This window comes from Mytilus trossulus, chromosome 14, assembly GCF_036588685.1.
Source record: "Mytilus trossulus isolate FHL-02 chromosome 14, PNRI_Mtr1.1.1.hap1, whole genome shotgun sequence".
Taxonomy (NCBI): Eukaryota; Metazoa; Mollusca; class Bivalvia; order Mytilida; family Mytilidae; genus Mytilus; species Mytilus trossulus.
In genome coordinates this window covers 61,304,264-61,317,771 of record NC_086386.1, presented here as the reverse complement: position 1 = coordinate 61,317,771, position 13,508 = coordinate 61,304,264, and the positions used below count along the sequence as shown (strand labels likewise).

The 13,508-nt window shown below is 31.4% G+C and overlaps 2 protein-coding genes across 2 annotated transcripts in view; both read right to left on the bottom strand.

Annotated features, from left to right (window-relative positions):
- Nucleotides 1-13,508, bottom strand: part of LOC134696583 (uncharacterized) — a 111,621-nt gene that overhangs the window by 44,543 nt on the left and 53,570 nt on the right. The window lies entirely within an intron of this gene.
- On the bottom strand, nt 4,185-6,764 carry LOC134697952 (ankyrin repeat and KH domain-containing protein 1-like). Its single transcript, XM_063560237.1, has one exon. It carries the CDS (start codon nt 6,762-6,764, stop codon nt 4,185-4,187), a length of 2,580 nt encoding a protein of 859 aa, XP_063416307.1.

Genomic DNA, 13,508 nt, shown 5'->3' with positions numbered 1-13,508 from the left:
CTAACTTTTCAACTTTTATATTGATAAATATGAAGGGTTTTATTTTGTAACTAATTTATTATTCCGAATATATATTATTCATCATAAGTGCTTATAAGTAGGACGCTAATTTTGCAGCTTAATAGATATATTAGATGACGTTCATGATTTTTAATTTAATTTATGAAATCTGTCGTTTTCACTTCCTGTGTGAAAATTAGTTATATGTAACACGTTAGACAGTCATGCAGTATGATGGAGAAGAAACAGTTTAAAAATTTAACCATCGATCATGGTATATAACTGTCGATGTCTAACAACGTCAAGACACCTTCGCGATGTTTCTGAAATATTTCAATTTGCGCAGAATTAATTTTGGAAAGAGATATTTTATATTTCGTTCATTTTTCATTTTTTCATAGGTGAAACTAAATAGGCCCATTACTGATAGGAATTTCGTTGTTCAAGATTAAAGCTAGTTACATAAATTCGGTTTTTCAAAAAGAGTAAAGGCTGTTTTAAAAACTTAAGGTTTACAACTATCAAAGTGTTATAATGGTTTGTATATTAAAATTGTACATTTGAACTCTATGAAAAAAAAATCGTCAAATAATATAATAACGTTTCAAAGAATTAAACAAACAAATTGTAAATAGTTAAAATAAAATATGTAATCTGTAAAATCACTATATGCATTGAGTGAGCAGAGTTCGAAGTGTCACGGTTTCATACCTAAAAGTCGAAAGGCAAATCTCGTGCAGTTTTCATATAAATACTGATAACTTCAACTATTTTATTACGTGTGTATATGAGCAAGAAACGAAATTCAAATTTTATCGATTCAAAACTACAGAATCTTCTGGAAGACGTGAACGAAGAGTAAAGCTTATTTTTTGTGGTAAAATGTAAAGTGTTACAACCAACAGTGCTGAAAAGAGGGATTGGGATCTAATATGTATCAGCATCATGGAAGGAGCTACCATTTGATTTTTTTATGAGGAAAGGGGGACAGCTAAGATAAAATTTGAAAAAAGGCAGGTCAGGAGTTTGGAATTAAAAAAAAGACGGATGGCAATTTATGTAAAAAAGTCAGGACCGAATAGGATGGAAAAAAAAGGAAAGACAGTTATAACAACCCCAAAAAAGCATGGTAATATTTTTTATCCAAGCCAAATCCTTTTCCTCGCCATAAAATGAGATAGAAGCAACACAGGTCATATTTGGTTATAAAAATGACCATCCTTAATATATCCTTATGTTAGAACCATTCTGAAACCATCTTAAGACACCTAAATTAGTATCCTAAATTTGGGACAATTCCTAGGATTTTCATCAGTTGCGAGATGTTTGAAAAACCCACTTAGGACTAAGATATGTCCTAACTTGGTCTTAGGACACGTCCTAATCACAAGAGAGCTTCGATAAACAGAACCCAGAAATTTAAAAAAAGACACATTTCTTATTTTAGATTCATTTTCTTATTATAATATTAAAGCTCTAGAATCATTGACAAAAATCTACATTCTTTTGTTTCAAAAGCTAGATATGAAGTAAACTATGGTAGGGGATCTAGTAGCTCAAAACGCAGCTTGAGATACAAATAATGCAGTTGATACACTCCGAAGTACTATAAATACATTCTATTTTATCTGTACTACAAAGTGATGTTAACATACATATTTTCCTTTGAAATAGGTTATATTTCATCAAACTATTTTACTAATTTATAAGTAATCGAAATGTAATCGAAAAGTAATCGATGATTACATCATAATTTTTGCTGTAATTGATTACATTACGATTACATGTACATGTCTTCGATTACAGAATACTGTCGAATAATTACAATCGATTACGATTACAGAGTAAGATTACCCCATCCCTGATTAAGAAAGTTACTTTAAAAAAGTTGACTTTTCCAAACAGTGTTCATTATGTATATTGTTGATTTTTTTTCATCGTCCATATTCAAATATATCATACTGCTGTTTTCTTCTTTGTTAAAGCATATCATAGAAATATGAATACATTTGGGGTCCGACGTCCGTGATCTTTTCAACCTTTGAACTTCTATTTGAGAATCACGGAGTGGAATCAATATATTTATATGTTATTTTTCTCCATTTTTGAAGCATATGATAAAAAGATCATAACATGTCATTTTTCATATCGCATGTATTATCAGTCCTTGGAGTATTGCAAATTTTTTAACCAAGAAAACTATGAACTTATTATTATAAAAGCCTTTTGTATAGAAAATCACACTCTTGCTTGGTTAGTTATGCACATTACAGGATTTAGCAGTCATTTAATGATTTTTTTAAAAAGAATTTATATATTGAACTGGTTTATTCACACATATATTTTTTACAAATATGGCTCTGTTTAAACACATCCTGTTCGCATAGTAGCTGAATTATATTGAATAAACGATGAAAGATGATATCTACGATATAATTCCGGCAAGATGTATCATCCATCATGTAATTGTTAACTTTTCCAAATGAATTGGCGTACATTGAGATGTGGACTAGAGATAAATGCAGAATAAGTTACTTTGTCAATGTTTGTATAAATTTTATTTTCACAGATATTTGTTATTTAACCGACTGGTCTCAGAAACAATCTATATGCTTCACTTACACATGGGTAGCAGCGAAATTGAATTCCGAGTCGGACCAAAAGTAAAGGGAGGGGTAGAACAGAAAGTAAGCATAAATTTTAACTCAGTCGTTTGAGGCATATAAATGTTGAAAATATGCCGCACATCCTTATGTTTTGACATTTGAAAATAACAATCCAGTGTTTATACGTTTCTAAAAGATATTTTTCTACGGACCATAATACTACAACGAGCACAGTTTTTTTTTTGTTTGAATTTATTGCCTTAACGCAAACGCGACGATGATAAGTTTGTATGTTGTCTGATTTATGAGAGTTTATCAAAATGGAAGATGTCTTATAGAATCAAGAAATATCGATAAAGAATACACGTATCTGGAAATGATTAGAAAGCAGGCATTCATATTTTATTCCGTCATTTCAAAGGGAAAGCATTTGATTCCGATGTTCAACCAAAATAAATATCCAACATTGATTGTCTTTAAACAATTCATAACTTCTATCTGAATGAGTTATGTGAACGGCTTTTGTTCAGAATATTTCAAGTAATAGTTTTACATTATATTTTTAAATATCGTCTTGTATTATTTATTTGATGCTGTTCGTCAATGCGAGCGTAGTAGAATTGTTAAGAAATTAAGGATCATTATTACTAATCATAGTATAGAATATTATTGTTTCAAGTTTTAAGAATATTATTACTAAAGGAAAAGCCTGCTAAGAGTGTAGTTTGAGATTGGACTACAAATATGATGAATGGACGAAAGAGATTTATATACATGCTATACACAAGACTTTAAACGAACTGGACGCAAGATAATATATATCGCCGAGGATGTGAGTATACTCTCATTGATTGATATCTTTGGTGGAAGTACTTATGATTCATCTTAAAGTTTATTCGTTCAACATCAAAGTGGTTGGTTTGAGGGCTATACAAGGTCAGGCAATACTTACATACTGTTTGGGCGATGAGCTCATTGGTATATCTGCTTCACAAATCCATTAGCACCAAAATATTGAAAGGTTTTCAGATTTAGTTTTAAATTTTATTATTGGTATACATGCATGCATTTTAGGTCGATGGCATGATAAAAAATTTAAAAAACACAAGAATTTCAGTGTGATCAAATGTTTGAAGGAACACACCTTTGCTTAAGCGTCTGATGAAGTGATTTTCACGGTAAATTTTAAAGATAGCATGTTTGTTTGTTTGCTTTCGAATGGTAAATAAGTTATATATCTTAGATAAAAATATTGTTAATTATTTTGTTTCATTTTTTAAGTAGCTTTATCTATGTTGTTTATATCAATTCAGTGAAATATCTAGTTAGCTCTTTACGCATGATATTGAGCAAATAAGTCAGCATTTTTTTATTAAACGTCTTTTGTATAGATATTATCTTACATGTAGAGAGCTGTCTATGACAATAACTTAACATAAACAAGATGCAGGATACTATCAATCACTGAGGTTATGTGTTCACCATACATTTGAGTTCGATAATAAATTTTAAAAAAATCATTGACGAGTTTATCAATTCGATTCCTATAACTCTTTTACATTTTTGTTTCTGGAAAAATTATTGTTTCAGGATGTTTTCAATGTCAGTGTGTTCTCTCATTTGAGCAATTTGCAAAGGAGTTCTGTTATCGTTATCCTTATGGTGAATATTAGATCCATGGTCGACTAAAATCCTCACGACTGCAGCATTTCCTTCATCGCAGGCTACCGAAAGCGGGGTTTGTCCGTTAGAATCTGCAAGATTCAAATTAGCATGTTTTTGTATTAAATATTGAACCACTTCAATATGGCCTTCTTTGCATGCTGTGGATAAAGGCGTTGCTTGGCATATATTGACGTTATCAATCTGTGCACCTTTATGAACCAATAATTTTACAATTTCTAAAAAGCCCCCGCTACATGCTACGTACAGAGGTGTGCGTTGTCTTTTGTCAGTTTGCTCTATAATTTCAGAAGAAGTGGTGTCCAGTAAAATATCAACTATCGACTCGTGACCTTTTTCACATGCAATAAACAGCGGTGACTTGCCTTCTTCGTCCGATTGTTTGATAATGGAAAGGCCAAAGTGTTTGCCTACCAAATGCCTGACTATTTGTTCATGGCCAAAAGAGGAGGCGATAAATAATGGCGAACGTTGTTGCCGATCAGTTTCTTTTACATCTGCGCCTATCTGAAGAAGTTTTTCAACTATCGTAAGTTGACCATCTTTACAAGCAAAATGTAATGCAGATCTTCTATCGGTATCGGTTTTGAAAATATCTGCATCACTGCTTATCAGGATTTCAACAACATCATACCTTCCCTGTGTACAAGCTGCCAAAAGAGGAGATATACCCTGTTTGTCGCATTGATCAATTCTAGCTTTTTTTTCTATCAAAAACTTAACAACCCGTTTTTTTCCATGATAGGAAGCAACAAAAAGAGCAGAGCGACCAAAAATGTCATCTTGATTAATATCTACAATGATCTCGGCATTCAATAATTGTTTCACAATCTTTATGTGACCGCCTTTGCTAGCTGCATGTAACGAGCAGCAACCGTTTTTATCAGATTTGAAAATATCAGCTCCTTTGTTTAATAAAGCATTCATTGTTCTTATGTAGCCACCTTTACAAGCAGCAATTAGAGGTGATATTTCATTATGTTCAGCTAATTCATGCTTAGCACCCTTTTTTAAAAGGTAGATTGCTATATTTTCCTCACCACGTTGACATGCTACAAATAATGCCGATCTTCCGAATTTGTCAGTTTCATTGACATTACGTTTCAATTCAACTAACAAATCCACAATATCTTCATTTCCTTCCCATACTGATTCAATTAATGGTATCCTCATTTTGTGTGACGAGAAATGGTATGACTTGGAAAACATCATGTAATCTCCATATTCATTAACATTTTCTTCGCTTATCGCTGTTGTTTTTTCATTTGTATCCTCACGCGAATATTTTATGTTCTTTTTTAAATTATTCAATATTTCAACTACTTCATCTTTTCTTTCTCTGCAGTATTTACAAAATTTGTCTCTGTATAATTTATGTATGAGTTGTCTGTTATGGAATGTACTATAAGTGATCCCTTTTTTTAAATCGCTCAACAATCTATCAAAATATATTTTTTGTGCTTCCTCATTATGAATAAATATAAGATTGTCTATTTTCTCCTCATCACATGACATAAACGAATACCGCTCGGCAATGTAAGAACTATGTGCAAATCGAATGAAAATGTTACTAATCATCATTTTTCCACAAAATACTGCAGCAATGTCGAAAATTATTTGATGCATAAGTTGATAGGATTCACAAACTTTAACAAAGTATGTTTTTCCGAGATATTTAAGTTCTTCATTTAGTTCTGTTCTTGTAGATTCTTTGCAAAGGTCGAGATCGAACTCCGAACAAACAGCTTCTATAACTTCTATATCTTCCACTGGTATATTCTCCTCACGAAACATATCATCCTTTAAACTTTCCAATAATATACATATAGCAATCAAACAAATTTGAGTTTTGTTTGTATTTTTAAGCTCCAAAAAATCTTGTCTGATAACTTCATTGGGATTTGTGAATAATTGTACAATCTGTTCTTGCGATTTTCCTACCGACAATTTACATAAAAGTGGATAAATGTCCTTGTGGCTTTTTAACGAACTGGTGATTATGTCAGTTATTTTTTCCTGGGTTACATATTTTTCAATCATGCAAAGTTTTTCTTGATCTTGTAATGGCTGCTCAGAAAGAGAAAATTTGAACTTTGAAAGACAGCCCATACGAATAAAAAGTGAGTCTTTAAAAATGTCTGAAGCGGTCGCAAATAAAAGTTTTATATTTCCTTTTCCAGTTTGTTCTTTATGTTCCTGGTTATTAATAATTAATTTTAATATATTATCCATGTGCAATGACCAAATTTCTACATGTTGAGGATTTAAGACCTCCTTGCCACAAAAATCATCAATAACAAAAATTTGATTTCTTTCGGGGTTATGGTACTTCAAAATGGTAGTTGGAGCCACACCAGTTGGAATAATATCATACCCGTCTTCGTTAAAATGTTTCAGAGCAATGTGTCGTATTATAGCTGATTTTCCGTTTCCTGAGTGGCCAACCACTAGAACGCAGTTATTTTCCTTGAGCATTTTGTCTACTTTTTTTGTCCCCAATGTGACGTAAAATTGTTTATCATCCTTGATCCAGCCAGAAACATATATCTCATAGAAATCTGTGAATATACCAATAGTTGTTTAAGATGAAACATTAAATATACTACCTTTGAAAATATTATCTCATGTCATAACTTAGCTTGCATATGGTACATTATATTAAACACAACCTATTCAAGTGAGGGCTTTTTAATTCAAAATTCATAACCCCGTGCTACGAATCAAAACAAAGCAACAAAGCTATATTTATAAAACCTCAAATGACTGTTCAGCTATTGTACTGCTTTCTTTATCGTAAAGAATGGTCAAACTATATAATTTGAACGAAATTGAGATGGTTACCATTATACGTATGATATGGCATTAACATGAGCATATACCATATAATGATGGTTTCAGTTCCTTGATACATGTGCAATTTTTTAGACACTTTAAATTATGACATTTATCGTGAATAAATTATACTCCTGTAGGCATCGAAACTTGGGAGTGAAACAAACGAAGATGAAGTTACTATGTGTAGGATTCGAGCGTCACTGATGAGTCTTTTGTAGACGTAACACGCGTCTGGCGTATATATACAAAATGTAGTCCTGGTATCTTTGATGAGTTTATTTACAACCACTGGTTAGATGCCACTGCTGGTGGAGATTTATTTTTCCGAGGGTATTACAAGCCCAGTAGTCAGCACTTTTGTGCTGACATGAATTATCATTGATATGGTTACATTTATAAATTAACTGTTTACAAAATTTTGAATATTTGAAATACTAAGGCTTTTCTACCTCCGATATAGATCACCTTAGCTGTATTTTGCAAAACTTTAAGACGTTTTGGTCCTCAATGCTCTTCAACTTCGTACTTTATTTGGCCTTTTAACTTTTTTGGATTCGAACGTCACTGATGAGTCTTTTGTAGACAAAACGCGCGTCTGACGTATATACAAAATTTAGTCCAAAATTTAGTCCTGATATCTTTGATGAGTTTATTTACCAGTTATTATAATAATTTAACTTGTAACGAAATAAAACAAAACCATAAATTTAATTCATAAATAATCTTTAGCTGTGTTAAAGACCCATCGTATGGCCTTTGACTGTTAACTTCTGCACTTTGGCTGGATTGTTGTCTTTTTGACAAATTCCCCGTTTCCCGTTTCAACTTTTAATGCTATTTTATAGAAGTACTTAAATCCAACCTTTACGACAAATGCATTACGTTAATTCGCAAGATATACCATTTACCTGCCACAATAAAACATTTACGCCGCTAGATATAGTCCACAAGGAAATACATTCCTCGACTTACAATTGCTATATTTAATATTTGATGACCGAGTTGTCTAGGGTGCTCGATTCAAAATTAGCGTATCTCAGAATCGGGGTCTATAATCACCAAGTCAGGAATATGACAGTTGTTGTCCATTCGTTTGATGTGTTTTATCCTTTGGTTTTGCCATTTGATTAGGGACTTTCCGTTTTGAATTTTGATCGGAGTTCAGTATTTTTGTGATTATACTTTCCACACAAGAAATTTTCAGATTTAACATTTCAGACGAAGTATGTAGTTTATAAATAGATTGTATGTTTAAAAAGCATTGAGCGACAAATGTAATGCATTCATAGATAGGACAGAAATATCAAGGATGTTCACGCAAATTTCTTGGTCTTTTTTTTATTTATTTATTTCCAATCAATTCTGTTCCCTAACTTGTGTATTTTAGGTATTATTTTCGATATTTTCAGTTTCTCTTATTTTCTCCAAATAAAATCCATCAAAATTTACAAGAGTTTTATTAATCTTTCTGAGGCCGACGAGACATGTACAGCAGTTCAATGTTATTGTTTTCTTGTTTTGATACATAAGAGTTAATTGGTGAAATTGTCAAATGAAATAAACGATGAAACTTTCATCTTACACATTTTAATTTATGAGCGTATCGATTTAAATCACCAAAATAATGTTATTCCACGTGTATTTGTGTATGTTTTGTAAAACATGCATATGACCAAAATTTTCTTGTCGTTTACATGGGCGGTCTATCATTATGATCATGGAGCATTGTCATCAAATCATACCTCGTAAAATTTCGCTTTGAAAGAATCAATGTTCGTCTTTAACATTCCATATACTATGTTTGGATCGTTTTTATTCATTACAATTAAAACAGTAAAAAGTACTTTTTACATATCATGTCGAGTTGTTTATTTCCATAATATTTGATAAGACGGGAAAATACTTTTTTTAATTATTCAGTAAAGAAAAGTGTCTCCCCAAGATCTAGATGATATCAGCGATGTATGAATCGGGTTTTATACACTATTTTTAGGGGTCGACACTATGGAGGAAGAATTTTCAGTAATATTGGTAAATAACTTAAAATGTAATGCATTCTATTGTATGCTGAATAACATCATAAATATACATGATAAGCCATACCACTGGTTCCATCGAATAAATTCATTTTTTATTATTATTCAATAGGTATTTGTGATTTAAGATTGTAATGTATGCACACGTACCTCTTATTTGTTCAGGGATCTTATCATTGTAGTCGTTTTGTATTTCAGGTTTGGATGATGATAAGCCTACATGATAATAATACGATTAAATTGAAAGGCGATTTAAAGTGTAAAATGCATAAAACAGAAAATACATATACATGTACTCAAAAATCATTTCTCATATAACAAATATTTGATCTTACACTTAATAGTATATGTACACCTGAATAATCACATTTACATTCCTCTTATTGAATAGATACAAAATCGAAATTGAATGTAACATTATACAAGTGCAATTAAACAAATTGCATTCGCAATAAGGTAATAAATGACAAATATATAATAATGGTACCAAATTCAGTAGATCTTTAATTATTTTTCCCCTGAAAGCATACTCGGTTAAAAACAAATTGAATAATTTACGGACTTGCGACTTATGAGTCCTGCTGTAGAAGTTTTTAGAGTTTCATAAACGCTCTTTTAATACCTACATTCACGATTTATTAATTTTTAAAGAATATAAAAATTGAAGTAATACCTACATTCACGATTTATTAATTTTTTAAAGCATACAAAAATTGAAGTAAAAACAAAAACAATCATAGGAACATCAAATTGAGGGAGGGCATGTGCTTCAACACGGTATAATGTCATGATATTGCATGTATCTATGGAACGCCACAGCTGCCTTATGATAACAATAACCACATCATTACGGGTAAAGATATATCATAAAGCAAATGTTCTATACTATAACGATATTTGACTATTAACTCTGTCAATTTGCTATATCACTAAGATCAATTTATATATTATGAAGACACTTTGATACAAAATGGAGCTACCTTTTCATACTATTCTGTCATTTCACTTTGCTATGAAGATACTAATTCATACTATGAAGACACTTTGATACAACATGGAGCTACCTTTTCATACTATTCTGTCATTTCACTTTGTTATGAAGATACTAATTCATACTATGAAGACATCTTGATATAACATGGAGCTACATTTTCATACTGATTTGTCATTTAACTAAACTAGTATGTAATATTGCTATGTCATAAAGATACATTTTAAACTATAAGTTTTATGCAATTATCATAAATAGTTTCTAAGATACGGCGCGGCATGTGAAAAAAAAACTTTTTTTTACCAAAATTGAATTTTAGATCGTCACCAAAAACTATACAGATCTTTAGATTAGTATATCTAAGAAGTGTATAAAGTTGTAAAGTTTAAAGCAATAACCATTAATGGTTTTTGAGACACGGTGCGACATGTGCCCCCTTCCCTCTAAAATAAAATTTTGAATTATCACCAAAAAGTTTTCAAATATTTGGATAAATATAGCTTCGAAATGTGTAAAGTTTTAAGCAATAATCATAAATCGTTTTTGAGATACAGCGCGACATGTGAAAAAACACATCCCTGTTTTAGTTAACGTTAAGTCCCGTAACTCAAAAAGTTTAAATTCTATTTTCACCAAAACTTATATGTACAGATTGTATGAACATCATAAGAAACAACTATATACGTTGTCATGTAATTTGGATAAGCGGTTCTCAAGTTACGGTGCGATATGTGGACTCCTGACAGATAGACAGACGGACGGACGGACAGGCTAACGGATGGACGGCAGATATTTGTATACCATAATACGTCCCGTCCAAATTTTGGCGGACGTATAAAAAATTGATTAAAGTAAAGAACAAGTATTTATCGTCCAGTTACACATATTACATTCATATCGGAACAAGAGTAAGTTATCGTGGTTTTAATATTAGCATGTTTTATACAAGAAATACATGCTGAATATGTGAATAGGTAGTAGATTATATCAGAAATATATGATAGGATACAAAATTGTTCCCATTGTTTGTTAAATAAAGAGCCCGGTATTTTTTTCACAGCCGAATGTCTGATTGTTCATAGCTGTGTTTCTAGCCACAAAATGTTTCCTCTTCGATATTTTTGTAGTAAATTTTTTAAAATACCAGATGAAACCAAACCAAAATAAGTTACACTTTCACATACGAAATCTTTTAAATGTTTGACATTGATACAAACGATATATATTTCTTTATAATTTATTTTATTTTTGATAAGGATACACAATGCAGTGCATCATAAGCCTATTTGGCTGGCTGAAAACTACTTGTATATATGCATGTCATTGTTTGTTATAATTCAGGTTGCACTTTAATATTGAAATATTCATTCATCTATATACGAAAAGGATAGCGCACAAGAACCCCAGCGGCACCCCCTTCGTTGATAAATTCATTCATTTTGAAAGCAATTCCCTAAGGCCCGTAAAAAGTTTCCCTTCATGGACTGTTGCGGATGAATCTCGCGGGAAATTTCGCCGCTATTTATAGATATGTCTTATGGTATGATGAAATGGTCTTATGATATACTGAAATGGTAATGTGATTTCATGAAATACTCTTATAATATGGTGAAAGGGTCTCATGATATGGTAAAATGGTCTTACAGTATAACCAAATAGTCTACTGGTATATAGATGACACCTCGTGATATAGGAACGGTTAGCTTGATATTAAAATATGCCTTTATAAGATAATTATATGACATAATAATATGACAAAGTTGTTCCATGTTGTATCGAGATGATTGAATAGTATAAAAATTTATCGTTATAATATACTGTGCTGATAAAATAGTATGAAAAGGTTGCTTAATGTTATATTCAGATGTCTTTATAGTATAAATTGTATATTTATGACAAAACAATGGCACTTAATAGTTTAGTTTAATGTTCTATCAAGATGTGTTTATAGTACGAAATATTATCTTCACAACAAAGTGAAATGACAGAATAGTATGAAAAGGTAGCTCCATGTTGTATCAAAGTGTCTTCATAGTATATAAATTGATCTTAGTGATATAGCTAATTGACAGAGTATTATAGTCAAATGTCGTTATAGTATAGAACATTTGCTTCATCATATATCTTTACCCGTAATGATATGGTTGTTGTTATCATAAGGCAGCTGTGGGGTTCCATATGAATCATCTGTCATGCCAATCCACTATGTAGAATTTAAACAATCGGAAATAAAACCTTATCGTTTAATTCACATATCAGGCGGCTATTTTGTACCTGATGATCATAGATTTGAAAATGAAAATAGTAAGTTAATGAAACACGGACACACATTATCTGCCACTCAACTAGTAATTGTATAACTAATAACAAAACTCATGTAGTAACGTTTTTGTTGTTCTCATATGTTCATTCTCAAAATATCAGGTCAACCAGTTTCATGCCAAAAGCGTATCCCTGATTTTGAAGTCCCTATAATGTGAAGGAACAAGAGTTTGCGTATTAAGTGAGTTATATGCACCCTGTACATATAGTATCGTAAGGCAACGAAAAAGTAATGGTATACAATAAGTAGGTACTGCGATAGAAGACAACCGGGATGTATATCAAGAAATATCGAATGACGCTTACAAATAATGGTTATTGGAAAGAATCCTCAACTATGTCGTCAATGGGTTACTTGCAGACACCTTGAATTTTTGTGTATATTTATTTGATAAACATAAAAGCCCTAACATTCTGACGGAATCTATCAACACCTTTGATGATAGTAATAATGAAACAACCTTTACGACATTTTAATTCTGCTGGTCTGTCAAATATACCATCTGATTGAAACAATATAGCATGCACGAATTAACGACTCTAAATAAGCAGACTAGGAAAGGCATTACTCGAATAACGATAGCTTTATTTCAAATTTCCTAGTTGAATGAGTGGTACTTGTATATGGTGCTGTATCCAGTTCAGGGATTCTAATCAACCCGAGAGTATAGATCATTTTTTTAGTACTAGTAGCTATTAGCTTTATTCATTATTTATATATTATGACGATTAAACAGGGAAAATAAATAAGTATTTTGCCGAATTATACATGTTATAATAAACAATTATAAAATACTTTATAATAAATAATGGATAGTTGTAAGTGCACATAAAATTTAAGAAAATGAATAAAAACTGTCTTTCTTAATACAGTCGAGAAACAATTTTTAAAAATGACTTTAAAAAGAGGATAGATGACAACAACGGTGTATGATCTTGTACGTCGAGTTTCTTACAATATTGATAAGGGTCGACAGTACGGAGGATGAATTCACAACAATAGTGTGCAATAACTTGAAAATGTAATACATTCAA